At 52.6% G+C, this 16,835-nt stretch overlaps 7 protein-coding genes across 7 annotated transcripts; 2 read left to right on the forward strand and 5 right to left on the reverse strand.

Annotated features, from left to right (window-relative positions):
• Window positions 1-1,407: 1,407 nt before the first annotated feature.
• Window positions 1,408-1,960, reverse strand: BDP55DRAFT_638500 (uncharacterized protein; the record flags this gene model as incomplete). Its single annotated transcript, XM_060573122.1, has 3 exons — window positions 1,408-1,664; window positions 1,721-1,792; window positions 1,876-1,960. 3 exons carry the CDS (start codon window positions 1,958-1,960, stop codon window positions 1,408-1,410), a joined length of 414 nt encoding a protein of 137 aa, XP_060422445.1.
• Window positions 1,961-2,747: 787 nt separating this feature from the next.
• Window positions 2,748-3,177, forward strand: BDP55DRAFT_734694 (uncharacterized protein; the record flags this gene model as incomplete). The annotated part of the gene is made up of 3 exons (XM_060580235.1): window positions 2,748-2,782; window positions 2,845-2,977; window positions 3,046-3,177. 3 exons carry the CDS (start codon window positions 2,748-2,750, stop codon window positions 3,175-3,177), a joined length of 300 nt encoding a protein of 99 aa, XP_060422446.1.
• Window positions 3,178-4,290: 1,113 nt separating this feature from the next.
• BDP55DRAFT_698818 (heterokaryon incompatibility protein) lies at window positions 4,291-6,204 on the forward strand (the record flags this gene model as incomplete). The annotated part of the gene is made up of 1 exon (XM_060577822.1): window positions 4,291-6,204. One exon carries the CDS (start codon window positions 4,291-4,293, stop codon window positions 6,202-6,204), a length of 1,914 nt encoding a protein of 637 aa, XP_060422447.1.
• Window positions 6,102-7,905, reverse strand: BDP55DRAFT_684746 (uncharacterized protein). The gene is made up of 2 exons (XM_060576418.1): window positions 7,886-7,905; window positions 6,102-7,827 (listed from the first exon to the last, which is right to left on the reverse strand). The coding sequence occupies exon 2, from the start codon at window positions 7,599-7,601 to the stop codon at window positions 6,327-6,329; it is 1,275 nt and encodes a 424-aa protein (XP_060422448.1). The 5' UTR covers window positions 7,602-7,827; window positions 7,886-7,905; the 3' UTR covers window positions 6,102-6,326.
• Window positions 7,906-8,332: 427 nt separating this feature from the next.
• Window positions 8,333-10,152, reverse strand: BDP55DRAFT_638503 (amino acid permease; the record flags this gene model as incomplete). The annotated part of the gene is made up of 3 exons (XM_060573123.1): window positions 8,333-8,975; window positions 9,036-9,886; window positions 9,961-10,152. The coding sequence occupies 3 exons, from the start codon at window positions 10,150-10,152 to the stop codon at window positions 8,333-8,335; spliced, it is 1,686 nt and encodes a 561-aa protein (XP_060422449.1).
• Window positions 10,153-11,253: 1,101 nt separating this feature from the next.
• BDP55DRAFT_420883 (uncharacterized protein) lies at window positions 11,254-12,408 on the reverse strand. Its single transcript, XM_060567452.1, has 2 exons — window positions 12,107-12,408; window positions 11,254-11,840 (listed from the first exon to the last, which is right to left on the reverse strand). Exons 1-2 carry the CDS (start codon window positions 12,369-12,371, stop codon window positions 11,419-11,421), a joined length of 687 nt encoding a protein of 228 aa, XP_060422450.1. The 5' UTR covers window positions 12,372-12,408; the 3' UTR covers window positions 11,254-11,418.
• Window positions 12,409-13,307: 899 nt separating this feature from the next.
• Window positions 13,308-15,653, reverse strand: BDP55DRAFT_566680 (uncharacterized protein; the record flags this gene model as incomplete). Its single annotated transcript, XM_060570531.1, has 2 exons — window positions 13,308-15,231; window positions 15,433-15,653. 2 exons carry the CDS (start codon window positions 15,651-15,653, stop codon window positions 13,308-13,310), a joined length of 2,145 nt encoding a protein of 714 aa, XP_060422451.1.
• Window positions 15,654-16,835: the final 1,182 nt, after the last annotated feature.

Genomic DNA, 16,835 nt, shown 5'->3' on the forward strand with positions numbered 1-16,835 from the left:
GTCACCTTCGTTGCGGCTCATGTCTTTGTCGTTAGCACAAACTGCTACCGTCACATGCAGAGATCACTTCAGAATCGCCGGGTTGCAACGACTTCCATCTACTAATCTGAATTGAATGTCTTCAACCTCGAGAGGTTCGTGAATCAATGGCAAGCGCCTCTAATCGGGCCTTCAAGTTAGCCAACTTCTCAACAAAACACACTTAAGAGTAATTGAAAGCATGGCTTTGACAGCACTTTCGAATTGGGAATCAATAGCATTCTATCGGAACGACTGAGCTTCATGCCTTTCCGAGAACTCAGAGTCTCAGAATTGGCTCGATATAAATCAGTCAGCACGCAGCAAAGCTGAACAACTTCCGAAGTTCTGATACTGGTCCACTGTCCAGTTAGTCGTTTAGCCTAGTAAGATTGCAGGCATGGTCGTTCAACTTGACCTTGACAATAGCTTAAGTACTTATGTTTGGCATTGTTTACATTACCCGCTCTCTATTTTCACAACAGTATTCGATTGAATTACTCATCTGGACTGGACTATCTAAGCAACACACGACGAAGCAAACAAAGGAGCGGCTATCACCAAAAGAGCCTTTACTCAATTATTTCCGAACCATCATCAGAGCTCTCGGAAACATTTGCTGCAGTGTATGATAGAGCTGTTGTCGAACCAAGTACCAAGGCTTCACTTTTGAGGTAGATAAAGCACAGAACTGCATGTGTGAGCGTATTTCTAGTTCAACATACGGACTTTGGGCTTATGCCAAAAGGTACATATGAGAAAACGACATGTGGGGAGACATCAATTGGCCATTGAGACAGTGATCAGAACTCAAGGGGCTTTACCGAACTCATTTCCAGCAACTTCAACGACATCGAATCTGACTGAAGAATAATCCGACGGCTTTCTAGTGTATAACAGCACGTCCGTGAGTTATACTTGTCACATGACATGATTAAACGCTTGTGTAAGTAGAAAGCACTCGCATGTCGAGCTTCAACTTACTCGAACATCATCGAATTCTTGAAGGATTTTATTGTAGGAAAAATTCATTTAGTAGCATGTTGAATTCTACTATCACGACGAACTCTAGGATAGATACCTACGTTGGTTCTCACTATCTAAAAACCTAATATGATGCGTCGAGTGATAATTCTCCGATTTGTCTTGAAATATAATGTGGTAGCTGGTCTCCTATAACAGGGCGCAAGCCCCAGGCTACGCCACCGTTGAAGGTGCTCATTTGAACTAGAACCATTGCCAGGTATCGGCAGGCTCGATTTCGCCCCCGTTGTCCGAAGCGACGTAGGTCTTTCCCAGCTCAAAGATATGAGGCAGAACACGTAGATGATTGTGCAGGTTCTGCACACCAGCTGTGATGGTGCTGTGGAAACCTAATTAGAAATAACATCAGCGCAAGTTCATGACGCGGAACTGCTGAACTTGAGAATATGGTCTTCCTGGGAAAGCTGCATCGAGAATGATGCAAATGCGGTTCTGGGCATCGACCCAAGCCGTCATCAAGACCGCATGGCCTGCAACCGTGATAACCTGGGCGGCAGGACGGACTCGAGGAAGCCAGGCGGGATGGAAGGTTGCACCGGCGATGGTGACGGGGGCGTTACCACGTTCCTTGATGTTGACGTTGCCAGCTAGGGGCTCAGCATCTAGTACAACGCGTCAGAACTCGTTCTACACTGATCATGGGTTAGGTGACACCCACTGGTCATGGCGATAGAAGCAAGGCTCCCGAGAATGATCGGATCAGCTGGCGCAGGACTCCAAGAATCCGGGGCTGAAGATTGTCAGTTGGCTTCTACATAAACAGTAAATGGATCTGGCTCTTGTCTGCTTGCTTGATCTCTTCGGTGGCGAGACATTCGGTGGCGAGACATTCGGTGGCAGGCATCCCGTAGGCAATCACGCCGAGGGCAAGGGCGGTAACGAGGTTCGATGTCTTCATTTTGGTAGTGGACAATGGTCATCGGGCTATGATACTATAGGTTGAGTGAATATGCGAGTGATGAGATGATGGATATATAGTAGAAAGAGATGAAATCATCGTCTTTTTATCTTCAGGATACCTCAGCTCGTGTTTAGTCCAATTGTTGCGATAATTCAAGACTTCATTGCAAAGGTTTGATAATACGCCTTATAGGCTAAAACCGTTTAGCCTCCGTCTTCAGGATCTTCAAATTAGACACCGAAGTTTCTTTTACGAAGAAGAGCTAGTCTAATTCCTACTGTTGTTTTCAAGAGAGTATTCCTGAAGACCGGTGGGATAGTTGTGGGATAATCTAGCTAGCTTGGGTACGTTAAAGAACTTTTGGAAAGTTTTGCAAAATACGAAAAGCCTGAAGAAATTCGATGGCCAGATACAATCCAAAACTCTTGAACTTTTCATTTCGTAAGACAGTTTATCCGGCGTTGTGCGCGCATACGACGAAGTTAGAATTAAACCGCGAACTGGGAATAGTTTAGTGCCCTGCGGGATGTCTAACTTCCCAACTCCGACGAGGGTCTCTCCCAACCAAACCAGTCTGACTCAGTTGGCAATAGGATTTCTATCTTCGCTATTATCATTCTCGTCATATGACATGCCAATGAGTCCATGGAATCTTCAACGCGGTGCTGTCGTGAGTATATAAGCTCGCCAGCTTCCCATAGTCTAGTCAGCCATATCTTATATCCTCGACCACTACCACCGTTATAAATCTACCTTTGTTACAAACGTTCATCCTCTGAAAACCATGAAGTTCCTTCAGTCCATCTCTCTCGCCTCTCTGTAAGTTGTACCCGCGTAGTCGCACTCCCTAGGACTTGGATATATCTAATGGTCATTTACAGCGGCGCGGCAACTGCCAATGCCTACATGTGTAACTGCTTCAACGTCAACCAGCCAACTATTGCAGCAGCTATCCATGTCTGTAAGGCTTTCGGGGGGGCGGTCTACCACGACAACGCGCGCAACATCAATGGCGTAAGCTTCGAGGACACTATTATCTAGCCTTGGGCCCTCAGAAGGATGTGCTAATTCTTCCATCGCAGTGTATCATGAGCCACACCATCACTGATGCCGACTGCGCTAGGCTATACCCCAAGATTGAGAACGGCAAGCAAGTGCGGGATCCGTCCTTCAAGGCAAACTGCGAGCACTACACTGGTTCTTGCCCCAAGTAGACTGGAGTAGCGAATGATATATGGTTAGGAGTAGTAGAGCTAAGTAGGAGGTGTGAGGTTATGCCTTAGGGTTATAGCTATATCAGGGCACTGGAAATTTTGGATTGTCGAAGTTCTCTGAATGTAAGAATGCCAAGGGTACTGCAATCAACTATTCTGGCTTCTACTGGTTCTTTGAATAGATCTGAAGCTGAAATCAAGTTCATTGAAATGCGGCAGCTACCAGCTACACTCGTAACAACATAAGTAAGTAGTTACACAGACTCAATGCAAGATACTCTTGGAAAGTCTCACAATTAAGCTACCTTCCATCTGTGAGACCAGATTATCCTAATGGAGAAGCTTTCAATGCAGCTAAATAATGAAATCCCAATATCATGGGTTGAGCGATAGCCAGTTATCTTCGATTGCTTCGGGCCGAATGGAGCGCCTCCGGTCGAGGGAGCTCAGCATGGGTTTTAACCCTGCCTTCAGCCACTTTCTGATATATTTTGACCGAAATTCCAATAGGTTCTCTTGTCTAGAACTGATGGGAAGAACATAAATATGACTGTGAGACCATGTGTCAAATTCCACCTCGAACACCGTGAGCTACCGGCCGCATCTTGGACGCTGACTGTGGAGGTCGCGTATTTCTTCTGCAGAGAACTCGAGCAGTGTGTCCGGAAAATTTCGGTCCGTCGGGTTCAAGGAGAAGTTGAGAATGACCAAAAACGATCACCGCTTTCGATCGCATGGTTGCTGCCAACGATCTCCCCCCGCGGAAGCTCACGCAGGCCTCTTGAGTCCAAGACTTCTACCAAGTGGCTAAACATTCTTTCAATTCGGCAGTCCATAGTTCTTGGTGCTTCCATACACTCTAGGCATTTCAGTAGAACCCAAACTTATCCAGTGAATCGATTGGAGCAGACGATAGGCCAGCCGAATGTAACCCTGCGGTGCGCATATGCAGAGCTGCATGAACTCCAAGGCTCCTGAATTATTCACCACGGATGGCGCCCTGGAGCTGTTGGTTTGCAGCGGGGCGTCCCAGTAAATCCCTCAGAACTCGATTCTTCCTTCTTTTCATTGTGACCTCTGTCAAAATATGTTGTCGTGTACGAGCCTTCAGCTATGTCTCTTTGTCAAGATTGCTGTCAGCTCGATCTTGCCGATCTAGTTGACGACGAAGACGAAGTCCAGGACATTAGTCTTCATTCATCAATTGCCGACCTTGAGCGAAATGTCTCCTCATGCGATCTGTGTAGACTTTTCCATAGATCCATCACTGAGAAGCTCCAGAGCGAGGGAGTCAATGTAGACCAAGCGGCTTGGAATGACCCGGATTCGCCTGTTATCTTACGGGGTGTTCAGTACACAGATGAGAACTACGAGTCTCGTGGTCTCTTTTGGGTCAAAGTTCGTTGCGATCGCCTGAGCCCGAGAGCTTACTGCTATTTCAGCTTCTACCCCAATGACGGGCTTGCCAGCCTAGAGAAATCCATCGTGGGCAGACCTATCAAGCCTCCCTCTGAGCAAATTAACCTCGTGAAAGATTGGGTCCGCGAATGCGACGAAAATCATAGCTGCCATTCAGCACCTACGACTCTACCTACACGAGTTGTAGATGTTGGTGTCGAGGGAGTGGAGGAACCTCAGCTCACTGCCACGAACGGAGAAGCTGGCCGCTATATGACATTGAGCCACTGCTGGGGCTCTCATCCTGTCATCCGTACCACCAGCGAGACCATCAATGACCATATCAAGTCATTGCCACTATCCATCTTGCCTCCGACGTTCCGGGACGCAGTATTGATAACGAGATCGCTTGGTGTGCAATACATATGGATCGACTCGCTCTGCATTGTACAGGACTCCAAAGAAGACTGGGAACTCGAGAGCGTCAAGATGGGCACCATTTATGCCTCATCATATCTGACTATTGCAGCCTCAGCCTCCGCAGACTCGACGGGGGGTTGCTTCTTGCCACGTTCGACTTCAAACCATGTTCAAGTCAAATGTACTCGGAGAACTAGTGATAGACCTGAGTCTTTCCCAGTGTTCATACGACCTCGACCGCGTGACTTCAGCCACCTGCCCCAAAGTATCCTACATACACGAGCGTGGGTGACCCAGGAACGCCTTCTATCTGCGCGAATGATACACTATGACTCAGATCAACTTCTCTGGGAATGCCGGGAATCTCGTCTGGCAGAAGATGGGGTTCCGACTGATGCATTCACTGTGCAAAAGCTCGTATGGGACGAGCGCCTTCACCTTTCACACCCCTTCGCGCAAGGACGCCTATCGTCATCAGAGTTTGTGTGGGACTGGTACGATATGGTGTCGGCATACAGCAGAAGAGGCATCACCAAGTCTTATGATAGACTACCAGCGCTTTCCGGTCTTGCCAAAGTGATGGAGGAATGTACCGGGCAGCGGTACCTTGCCGGGTTATGGGAGAACCACTTGCACTATGGGTTGCTTTGGAGGAGAAGCGAGAATTGGCTTGAAGCTCCGTCTGATGGCTTCCGCGCCCCGAGTTGGAGCTGGGCGTCTCTAGAAGGTGCTGTCACAATGCCCGAAATTGCAAGCATTCTGCCTTCGGGGAACGAGATGGAGGTCGCGGTGAGGATCATTCAAGCAGAGACGATGCCACTCGGCCTGGACTCGAGGGGCATGTTGAGATCAGGATACCTGCAGTTGAATGGAAAACTCAGACGGGCTGATCCAAGAGAAGATCCGGAAGCTCCGAGTTATCAGAGGTTTTCAACCTGTCGGAAGGAGTTAGCTATTGATTTCCTCAAAGAAGACGGGGTCATGGTCGGATTAGCAGTGTTCGACACGGATTACCGTGGTAACGATAAGTCTCTCTATTACTTACAGGTATCAAGAAGAGCCAAGGAGCCAAGCCGTTGGTACGGGCTGCTGCTAGAGCCGACGGACCAGCAGCAAGAGTTCCGCCGTATTGGCTTCTGTCGCACAGAAGAATATCCGTTCCGAAACTGGTTCGCACATGTCGAGGAAGAGACAATTACGATAGTCTGAGGGGTCAATTATGCTAACCCCATACTTGCGGGAGTTACATCCAGAAGACCGGTCCGGAGAGATTATCATACGTATTTTGGACACCTGGCCTCGATGTGAATAGCAAACGCCTTTGGTCAGAATCAGGTACCGTGTGTACCGCTGGTCACAGCATATATCATTACACCAAACTCGTCTAGGTCCTCCAGCCATGCATTGACTCTCATACGCCTATGAGTGATTTCATCCTCGCTGAAATCTCCAGGCATAGGCCATAATTCGTCAATGGTCAGCCAACTCTCTGGCCGTTCAGCCTGCTGGAAGTCATATCCATCCATCCAATCATGCCGCGTTCGAGCCTCCCACAAGGCTTTGGATGCTGGCGCTGATAGACCGCGTAGCTCGGTGGCAAGGTGGGTTGGGAGGCCGTCATGTGTTAATAGAGCGCTATCGAAAAGGCACATCGTGAACAGCGTTCTCCTCTTGGCCTCAGCCGCAATCCAGCATTCCCACCTGGGACGCGTTTCATCTTCTTCGGAAACACACGTGAGTCCCTTCCTCGCCGTCGCACACGCGAGTTCCTGGGTGTTCATCATGGCCTCGCGTAAGAACGGGTAGTAAGCTCTCCCAAATTTAAAAAAGATGACCATGGCGTAAATGAGATATGCTTGAAATGCTGCAAGGAGAGTCATGTCATTGTATGTTGCGTGTTGCTGAAAAAGCCTTGCCATCTCTAACTTGAGTTCATTGGCTACTACCTCAGCTTCTACCATATCATCCTTGTTGCATCTTCGAATGACGGAAAAGCAAGTTGATAATGGGTGGCTTGATGGCAGAGTTACCTGGGACCAATGCACAAAAGGGGGGACATTGCGGCCACGGACGGAAGATTCTGCGTAGGATTCTAGAATCCTCTGAATGAAAGCTGATATCCTTGGCGTGTAGTTCTTTGCCTGTTGCTCCGGCATTGGGACAAAGTTATTCAGCCATCGATTGGCAATGTCATCAGCATTGATGGTGCAGACGATATTCATGTCCGAGAAGTCGAGCAGATCAGGCCCCAGAGCCTCCTCCTCTGATTGAGCAGTTTCTGTAGCCGACAGATCGCCCGCACAAGATAAAGCGCTTCTTTTGTCTGGCGCAACCGTTCGAAACGGCGAGAACACCGCGATCGTTTCCACAGCTGCGGATATCGTAATTGCTGCGCGGTTCGTATCGACCTCGGCTTCGGCCACTGTACGAAGACCGGCAGCACCCGGCGCGGATGAAGGGATCGTCCGAGCCTGTGGATAGAGACATGGGAGGCCCCGCTGGTGGCACCGGGAACATGCCACAGCTTTCCGGTCGCATTTGGCTTTGGCGGCAGCGCAAGGCTGGCACGCTTTTTGTCGTGAAGTTGAGTACCTGGTGGGCCGCATTGCTAGGCTAGCACGGCTACAGTAAATGGTCCTTTCCGTCTGGAGAATTTGACCATCTTAGACCTGGTGGGATAAGCCGGTTTCGCAGTGAGAGCCGCGCCAAGTGAGTTGAGGTTGCATCTAGAACGCGAATCCGCATGGAGTCATGAAGACAGACGAACTTCCCCGCAAGACTAAGCGAGGCGGGGAAGATTGGGTTTACGTAATAGAGAGACTGCTGTGTCATGTATGTGTACTAAATGTTATGGAGCATGAATTAGGCGCTGTATTGACACCGTAGGTAGGAAAATGACCAGAAGAAAGCAAAAATGATGTCCGGCTCTAGGTGTGAGTCGAACACACGACCTGCAGGGCCATGGGAGCGGCGCCGGCCGCTCCCTCTGCTGAGCTAGCATAACCAAATGACGGCAGTGTTGACCATCAGAGGAAAAGCAAACGGCTTGATGTAGTCATACGGAAGAATGCCATACATGATTCCAGGCAGTGCGTTGGTTGTGTTGGCTGTGTTGGGTGCCTGTTGTGGCTGAGATTGATGTAAACATCGAGTCAGCATCATGCTATTAGCTATAGTCATGGGTGTCAAAGTGGCTTAGGGAGACTAAAGACATCAAAGTTAGAGCAAGTTGTCTAATCAAGAGCACATATCAAGGGAAAGCGGCAATTGCATAGTTGACAGAAAATTATTTGTCATTGGAACAAGGAAGCCATTATCGTTATGCTAGCAGCAACTTTTACCACATCTTTTCCCAGGTTCTCCTGACAAAAGACATCTCAGCCAATCTCGCCCTCTCCACCTCCTCAATGCCACCCTCCTCCCAGTGACGGCATTCAGCATCAACCTCAGCCTTTCCGCTGATAAGATCTGCCTCCTTGGGGTGGACGAAGCGAGTCCTCTTCAGAACCTTCCAGATGACAAAGGTGAGGACACCAAAGATGAGACCAAAGTAGGAGGTGATGAAGCCTCGCACGCTGAAGGGGTAGAAGTTGTCGAAACCGACAAAGATGAGGGCCAAGATACCCAAAAGTAGGGCTAGACCGGGGAAGTAAGGGGTCCAGGGAGAAAGGTAGGGCAGGGTCTCGGGAGGGAAGTTCTGGGCAACGCGGGCGCGGTAGAAACCCATGTAGGTGATGAGCATGAAGGTGTAGGTCATGATGAGGGCGGTGGTGGTCAAGTCGACGAACCAGAAGAAGACGTCGACGGCGCCGTTGGAGGAGACGAGGAAGGTGATGCAGGAGATCACGGTGACGACGAGGACGGAGTAGATGGGGACACCGGCCTTGGTGCACTTGAGGAGGAACTTGGGGGCCTGTCCGTCGCGGGCGAGGCCGTAGAGAGTGCGGGAAGTCGAGTAGAGGTAAGCGTTACCGCAGGACCTTTGATGTTGTTAGCATGGCATGTTTTTAAATACGAGTACGCAACAGAGGATAACTCACCATCCAGAGAGCAGGATGAACGCGTTGATGATATCGGGAAGAGCCTTAATGTGGAGGTTCTTGATGCCAACAACCCAGGGGGAAGCACCAGCACCGGGCTCGCCGCTCTCAATGGCGCCCAGCAAGCCAGGGTCGCGCGAGCTGCAGATAATGCCGACGCACAAAACACCAACGACGTAGAAACCGACGAGACGGTAAAAGATGAGCTTGGCGACGCGGGGGATAGTACGGCGGGGGTTCTGGATCTCACCAGCGGCGAGGGCGATCATGTCGGGGCCGGCGATAGTGAAGGCGGCGTAGATAACGACCTTCCAGAACCCCAAGAATCTTCCTGTCGAACCGTCGGTGAAGTAGGCGTGGATGTAGTTGCCATCGCCCCAGTTGCGGAATCCGTAGGCGTCGTTCATGGGGTTGCCGCCGGACATGGTGACGAGGGTGATGAGGCACAAGCCGATGAGCAGAATGACCTTGGTCGAAGCCATGATGAACTCGGATTCTCCGTAATACTTGACTGCAACCAAGTTGACCGCCACACAAGAGACCATGGCAACGGCAATCCAAGCAGCTGGGTTGATATCCGCGTTCCAGTACTGAATAACCGTTGCGACAGCGCTGTACTCTGTACACACTAACATGAGACCGGCGAAGAAGTAGGTCCATCCCATGGCGAAACCGAGAGCAGGGTCAACAAAGCGAGAGGCGAGTTCGAAGATGGTACCGCGAATGGGCAGGTAGGCGCACATTTCGGCGACAGACAGGTTGAGCGGCCAGATGAAGAGGAGACCCCAGAAGGTGTAACCGAGAACGAGGGAGAGAGGGCCGGCTTTGGACAAGACACCACCAATACCGACCTGTAAATCAACGTTAGAATATTCTGTTCGCTGGGCTACGAACCGCAGCACTGCAAGGCTGGGAGAAAACCTACCCAGAGACCGGTACCAATGGAACCTCCAATAGCCATGAGCTGGACATGGCGAGGGCTGAGACCACGCTGGGTCTCGCCATATTGTTGAGCAACAGCAGCATTGGTTCCCGACATGACGGTACCAAGCTTGTTGCTGTTGGTGCTGTCGGCGCGGCTGAGGCCGACAGTCTTTTCTTCCATCCCGGAAGCCATCTTGGGCGGGTTGTGGATGGTAAAACAGATTTGAGTTTTTGGTGATCCGGCGTCCGACTGTCTAAAAACACAAGTCGTCCAAGTTGAGAGGTAAGACTGGCTGAGGTCGGGTAGTACCACTCTCCAAGACGCCGAGCAGATCAAATGGGATATGACTCAAACACAGCTCGACAACCTTGACTAGCGAGGAGGGCAGTTATTCTATATATGTGAGTTCGTTGCGTGCCCCTGGCTGGACGCTACCCTGTGTCCGGCGGCCCCCCTTCCCCTCCCTGGTTAGCTTGCCAACCTTCATCTGACGTCTCCCGGTTCTTGGGAGAGAAACAGGACGGTACGGAGCGGTACGGAGGTATTACCACTGGGTATGTGTGTAAGTATGTGACTTACTCGGGTCGTGATAGACAAGACCAACGGACGGGCCTAAAGGCCCCATCTAATAGGGAGCCCCGCAGAGATAAGCAAAGCGCGCTGGGGGATGGTTGGCAGCTGGCTGGGGCGATCAGAAGTGTGGGCGCGGGGGGGAGGAGACTTGAGGAGAGCGAGGAGACAGAATCCCTGCTTTGCGGGAGGGAGGCAACGTCAGAGCGGCCGATACCAACGATAACGGAGAGAAAGTCGTCTTGTCGAGAGCATCTTAACGCGTTTCCATGATCCATTTCCTAATGAAGATGCACCCATTCCCACGTTTCGATTACCCAGCCGTCGAAAGGTTCCACTGGCGTACACATCCGAATTCCGCGCCTGGTCGACGCATTGCAGCAACGGGCCAACGGCAAGCCATGAGATGAGAATCACCTCAAGCATTGGGGTAAGACGAACGTGGTGCCCGACGATAGCCACTGATCCGAAAGAGGAGACCTGGTGGAACATTTGGTACTTGGAAGAACAAGGGACCCAGAAAATTCCCGGCAGTCGTCGATTGGGCGGCCCACGCATCAAGCATTTGCTGAGACTTTTCTACTCCTTTCGCTCCCTTTCAGCTCTCCCAATTGAGGTCAAGCTGACCATCTGACGTGCTTCACGCTCTGAGACTTGTCTCCAAGTCTCTCTCCAAGGCCTCAAGCCACAAGCTTTTGGCCTGTAGCCAGCCCATCTCCTAATATCTTGGCAATGGGTCGAGCGACATCCGACGTCGGATTCGGCCATGGGATCAAGGAAGAAGACCCTCCCATTATCCGATAGACGTCGAGTTGATGGTTGGCCGAAGCACTCAAAAGACCGAAAAGACCCTTGGAGAAGCGCGGGTGAGAGGCGAAAACTCGGGGCTTAGCTCCAATTACTGCCGACAAACGACCGCGTTCTGACAGACTGACGGATTCTGTAATTACTGTGTGACTGCTTCTGTTGCCGGCGGCCACGCCGAAAAGGTGTGTAGCGTCCTCGAGAAACGCGGCAGCAGAAGCCCTGCTTAGCTCCGGGTTGGCATGTCCATGTTCCGTACTCCGTACCTTTCCCATCAACAAGGAGCATGGCGGGATGATTTGCGGTGCCATCGCAGGAGAAGATGCACAGAAAGCGGGTAGAACCCCGACAAAGAACCAGCCCCGGGTCCAAGTCGCCCAACATGAACGCATGCTTCGCCGCTACGCAGCGCGGTCTGGTGTCGTCCCAATCACGGTTGGCGGGAACGTTCGGGGCCTGACTCGCTGGCCTGCAGAGTGCAGACTGCAGGATTCGGAATGCCGTACCTAGTTTGTCTTTAGGGCGCGCGTTTGTCTAGGTTTGGCTGTCTTTGGTCCTTGTAAATTGTCTTGGCTCTCAACTCTCCGGTCAACTCGTAGGCTCGTACGCATCACCATCAGCCAGAACGCGGCTTTCGAAACGAGACAGAGACCTGATAGTAATCATATGACAGTGGAGTGGTGTCAGGCACTAACGGATCCCCGTCTTGTCATCCGGGGAAATTCACTATCACCGCGCGAACCCTCTTTTTTGAATGTGTTTTATAACGTACATTTGGTGGCATTAAATGGGTCGATGCGCCCCAAGATAGGATCCAGACCGAGAGGGGCGCCGACGCTTGACCGATCAAACTGGAACCAGTTCGGCTTAAAGGAAGATAATGACAGACCGGTATGCCGTTTGCAAAATATATAATCAAGACCGGGAGCAACAAAACACGGGGAAGCGGCGCATGCGTGGGGTCTCTGAGATGCGGCGATGCCCTCCTCTGTGTGATGTGCAGCTTGTTCACCGAGACAGGTACGAGTTTTCAACATTGCAATGGCAATATGAGCAGTAGGTCATTGAGCTTCGTTATATGCTTCTTGCACTCCAAGGGCGCGCGTTTGACAACCTAACTGCCAGGGGATCTGGTCGGATCTTCCATAGCGCATTCCCGGCTGTAAGGTCAACAATACTGCGGCCGACGCAGAGCCAGGCCCGGTCCCAAACTCTCGGGGCGGCGCCATCTGAAAGTGAGACTGTGAGAGCCTAAGACAGGGAAAAGTGGTGGTGTGAGCCGGGAACACGTCCCGGTCCTCTCCAGCCTAAGAACCGGCTACGTCCCGGCCGCCGCTCTGCAACGCCCGCCCCATTGATCAATATTCGCAGTAATTATTCACGTCTCACACTCACAGTCTACAGGCGGCAGATACGATTGCATATCAAATCAAATGTGGTAAGATGAAGAAAAAGTATCGGGCCTTGACGGCGGATCCCGCCAAGCCCATGAAGATGCATGAAATCTCGCAAAGTTTCGTCTACCAATCGTTCCAGTCCTCAATCGCGGTCCGTACGGAGTACTGTCGTACTGAACATTGACAGGTCTTCATCTCTCGATCTCGAACTCATTCTTCATCTACGCGCGTAATGTTTGCTTTCTAGCGTCACGTTGAAGGGGCGGCCTTCCCATCCTCTCTGTCTCAGACTCTCTCTCTCTGTCTCTTTCTCTCTAACAATCTCCTCCTCTATAACCCGGTCCTCCTTCGACGGGTTGCCCGATTGCAGGGTATCACGGTAAGAAAAACAGCAATCTAGACTTCCGCCGAGGTGACCGTGACTGTGATGGTCTCCTCAGCCCCCTTAGAGGTCACATTCTCAACAACGGTGTCTGGTTCATCGTCATCGTCATCCTCTTCCTCCTCGATCTCCCTACCCGACGAGTCTACCTGTCGCCGGCCGCCGCGCCGCCATCGCCCCTTCAACCAACGCCGTCAACTCTTGCCACTGCTCTTACTGCCGTTGACCACCGTCTTGGGCGGCCCCGCCGTCGCGCGAGGGGTGCGATCGCCGCTGCTCCGGGTGCCATTTGTAGGAATGTAGAAATCGTAGCGACTCGGAAAGAGGATGATGTTGGCCAGTCGGAGGAGTTCTGTCTCCGCTTCCGTCTTTGACTTGTTCCTGATGCCCTCCTCATCGTCAATGTCCATGGCATCCGCGTGTTTGGGCGGGATAACACCCGCTGGTTCGGTATCGTAGGGCGCCAATCCCATCGCGCGGAGGCCATCGACTCCGCCATATTCCTCGACCTCCTTGGCACCGGGACGGTCTTGATGGGAGGCTTCGCTGCCCAATCCACCGAGAGTGTCAAAGTCCGGTCCCGGCTGGCCGGTCTGGAATGCCTTTCTCTGGCGAGCGAGGAACAGGGCATTTGTTTGCGTCAGGGGGCAGACGGGGGTGTACGTGAGAAGGGAGAGCTCGTTGGACTCGTTCTGCAACGACGGCGGAACACCTAGTCTGGTGCCACCCGTGATGATCGAGTAGGCCTGATCGCATTGCCAAATAACGTAGTCACCAGCCTGCAAGCTAGGCATAGAGACCAGACTCCTGCGCAGATGCAGATGCGGGTGCCAGCGTTCCGTGAGACGCTGAGCATGGCCCGGAACAGCTCCGTGGATGATGGTATTGGGCTCCAGATCGAGAGTCCAGTTGGACGCATCGAGATACGCAGCCCACTGGTCCGCCTTGCCGCCATCCGGCTGCTCTGGCGGCCCACGCTTCGGCGAGAAGAATGGCCGTAGGAGGAAGTACGCGGCCACCAGCTTGGGCGACGGCAGCACGCGTACCATGCCCTGCTCAACCTCGGTGAGCGCGAGGATGCCCTGGAACATGCGGAATACGCTGCAGGCACCCGCGCCGTTGTACAGATCCGTCGTGGCACCGACTCGGCCGGCCGGGTCCCAGGGATCGTAGGACTCCCAGTCGCCGCGGAAGACGGCCTCGTAGGTGCCGCCGCGGCCGTAGCCGTCCGGTTCCCAGCGTTCCAGGCTGCCGCTGTCGATTTGCGCAATTACGGTCGATGAGGCAGTGGTGCTAAGAGAGTCTGCGGCCGAGTTTCCGGTAGGCTGGCCGACGGCGCCGAGCTTGTCGTTGTGAATGCGCAAACGATCTGCGTAGCTTACGGGTGCGCGGGTGATGTGCACGTCGTCTGTCGATTCCCAGAAGGACATGGCGAACTTCTGCGCGCGCAGCATGTTTGGATGCGCGCGGGCACGTACTTGGACGGGCGTCCAGAAGAGATCAATGCAAGTAGGATCGTGAAGTGCGGGTGGTTTGAACTCGCGGTTCTTGTCGAGATAATCGTGAGTTTCGTGCACCCATTTCTGAGCATCGTTGGGCGGCACAACGCCGCGGATAACGGCTACACCATATCGGCGCAGCCTGTGCGCAAAGGCCTCGACACGGACAGGGTCATTGATGTCAGTGAAGTTGATGGACGGGATCAGCTCCGATCCACGCCTCGAAATGTCTGCAATTTCGGTCCGTAGAGCATCAATCAGACGGTGCCACGAAGCCTCAACGGCGGCCTCGTGGCCGGCAATGAGCCGCTTCTTGACGCCGGCGAAACGCGACGGCAACGGGATGGGCTCGGCCCCGTAAAAGGAGACGACGGGGGGCTCCATACTTTTGGGGAAGACCTTGCGGCTTGCAGCGGCTGCAGCTGTGGCGGCGCCGGCCACTGCAGCAGTGGGAGTCGAGGTGGACGAGCGCGTCGTCGCGGCGGAAGTTGCAGCTGTGATGGCCGCAGAAGAAGGGGGCGAGGTGAGGAGAGTAGAGGTAGGGGAGACGGAGGTGGCCCGGGACACGGCGGTGGACGACGGTGGGGTCGTCTTAAGAATTCTGGAAGAAGTCCTGCGTCTTCCTCCTCCTCCTCCTTGCCCTCCTCCTGATGGTTGTCCAGGTCCTCCTCCTAATATCCCTCCTAATAACGGTATCCCTCCCCCGATGCTCCCACCGCTTCCGCTTCCGCTGCTGCTGCTTGACCCTGTACGTGTACCTGACCCAAGGCCCCTGCGAGTAGTATTCTTCCCTAGCCGTGATTTGGGGGACTTGACGGACGAGGAGGGTGCAGCGGGAGCTGGTGTTGTGCTTCCTGAGCTCGTGTTGCTACTGGTTGTCTCGGTCAGGATCGCTGTGTTGCCGGCATCTCCAACTCCCCCAACTGCTGCTCCTCTTCCTCCTCCATCTCCTCCATCTCCATGTTCTCCTCCTCCTTTGCCCCCCTCCTCATTTGCGGGGGGCGCCTCGGTGGGGCCAGCGGCCCAGCGGGCCAAGATCATCCGAGCTGCCGTCGCCCAGAGATCGAAAGGGGGGGTGTAGTGGGGGAGAGAGACTCAAGTAACTCTTATTACTCGAGACTCTCGAGTCGAGAGCGGCGTCAGCAGTGTGTCTGGATGCACACACTAACACTGATACACGCCTATGCGTGAGTCCTGCAGCCGACTGACAGGTTGAGGTATGTACAGATACCAAAAGGTTTGCAACTGCTCAGTGCAAGTCCTGCTCAACAGAACTTCTTGCCAGCCAACAGATGCGATTTCCGATAAATGATCAATGCTGCTTATGGCCCGGTCTAGTTCTCGAATAGAGGGCAAGAGCGGAAAGTTCAAGTGCTCAAGTGACTGTCAGACTGGTGCGTTGTGTTGTTGAGACTTATGGAAAGTGAGATCGAATATCGTATCCGGCTGGCCGAGATGAGATTGACGCTGTCAATTGATCCAATCGTTGTCTCAAAGCAAGGCTCCTCAAGGAGCGAACGAGCGCAACGCGTAAAACCGGTTCTCAATAGTCTTCTTTTTATATATATCCCGAAATGTCTCGTGACGGCGCAAACCACACCACAATGTCGTAGGCTTTCAACGGATGTTATTCTCAAGTGGTGGAAAACGGAGACAACTCCTGTCCTGCAGACGTATTGATCCAAAAACCCGGACAGACAGCGGGCGGCGGCGCAGGAACAGAGCAAGTTCTGGGCCTAGTGTCGCTCGGTGGTTTTCTTGATAGCAGTTCCGAATCGAGTGAAGAATGGCACCTCGTGACCTTCCCAAAGAGGGTTGGAAATAGTGGCGGACCTAGACGGCCGAAGTGGTAAGAAATGGTAGTTGGCGTCTGTCCGTTTGTACTGTGCCTTGAAGAAGACGAAGGTAATGTCTGCAAGAGCGTCGATGTGGCTGGAAATCTACAGAATTCACAGGAGAGCCTTTTCAAATCAAAGTAACTCGCACAACGTGTATACTCTTGGGGCATCACGAAGACTTTATCATCGAGGGATTCAAGGCCACGGCCCGCAGCACGACGCAGAATGTGTCCACAATTCTCATATTTACCTTAGCGTCAGCATGGCCATAGGAACAACAGGATACAGGGCCGACAAGCTGGTCCGGCCGTTTTGGGCTTGGTCTGGGGGGGGAACCATCCATCTGCGACGAGATAGATTGCTTCAAAGCCCTCACTTGCACCAA

Source organism: Colletotrichum godetiae (assembly GCF_030913485.1).
Source record: "Colletotrichum godetiae strain CBS 193.32 chromosome Unknown BDP55scaffold_86, whole genome shotgun sequence".
Classification (NCBI taxonomy): Eukaryota; Fungi; Ascomycota; class Sordariomycetes; order Glomerellales; family Glomerellaceae; genus Colletotrichum; species Colletotrichum godetiae.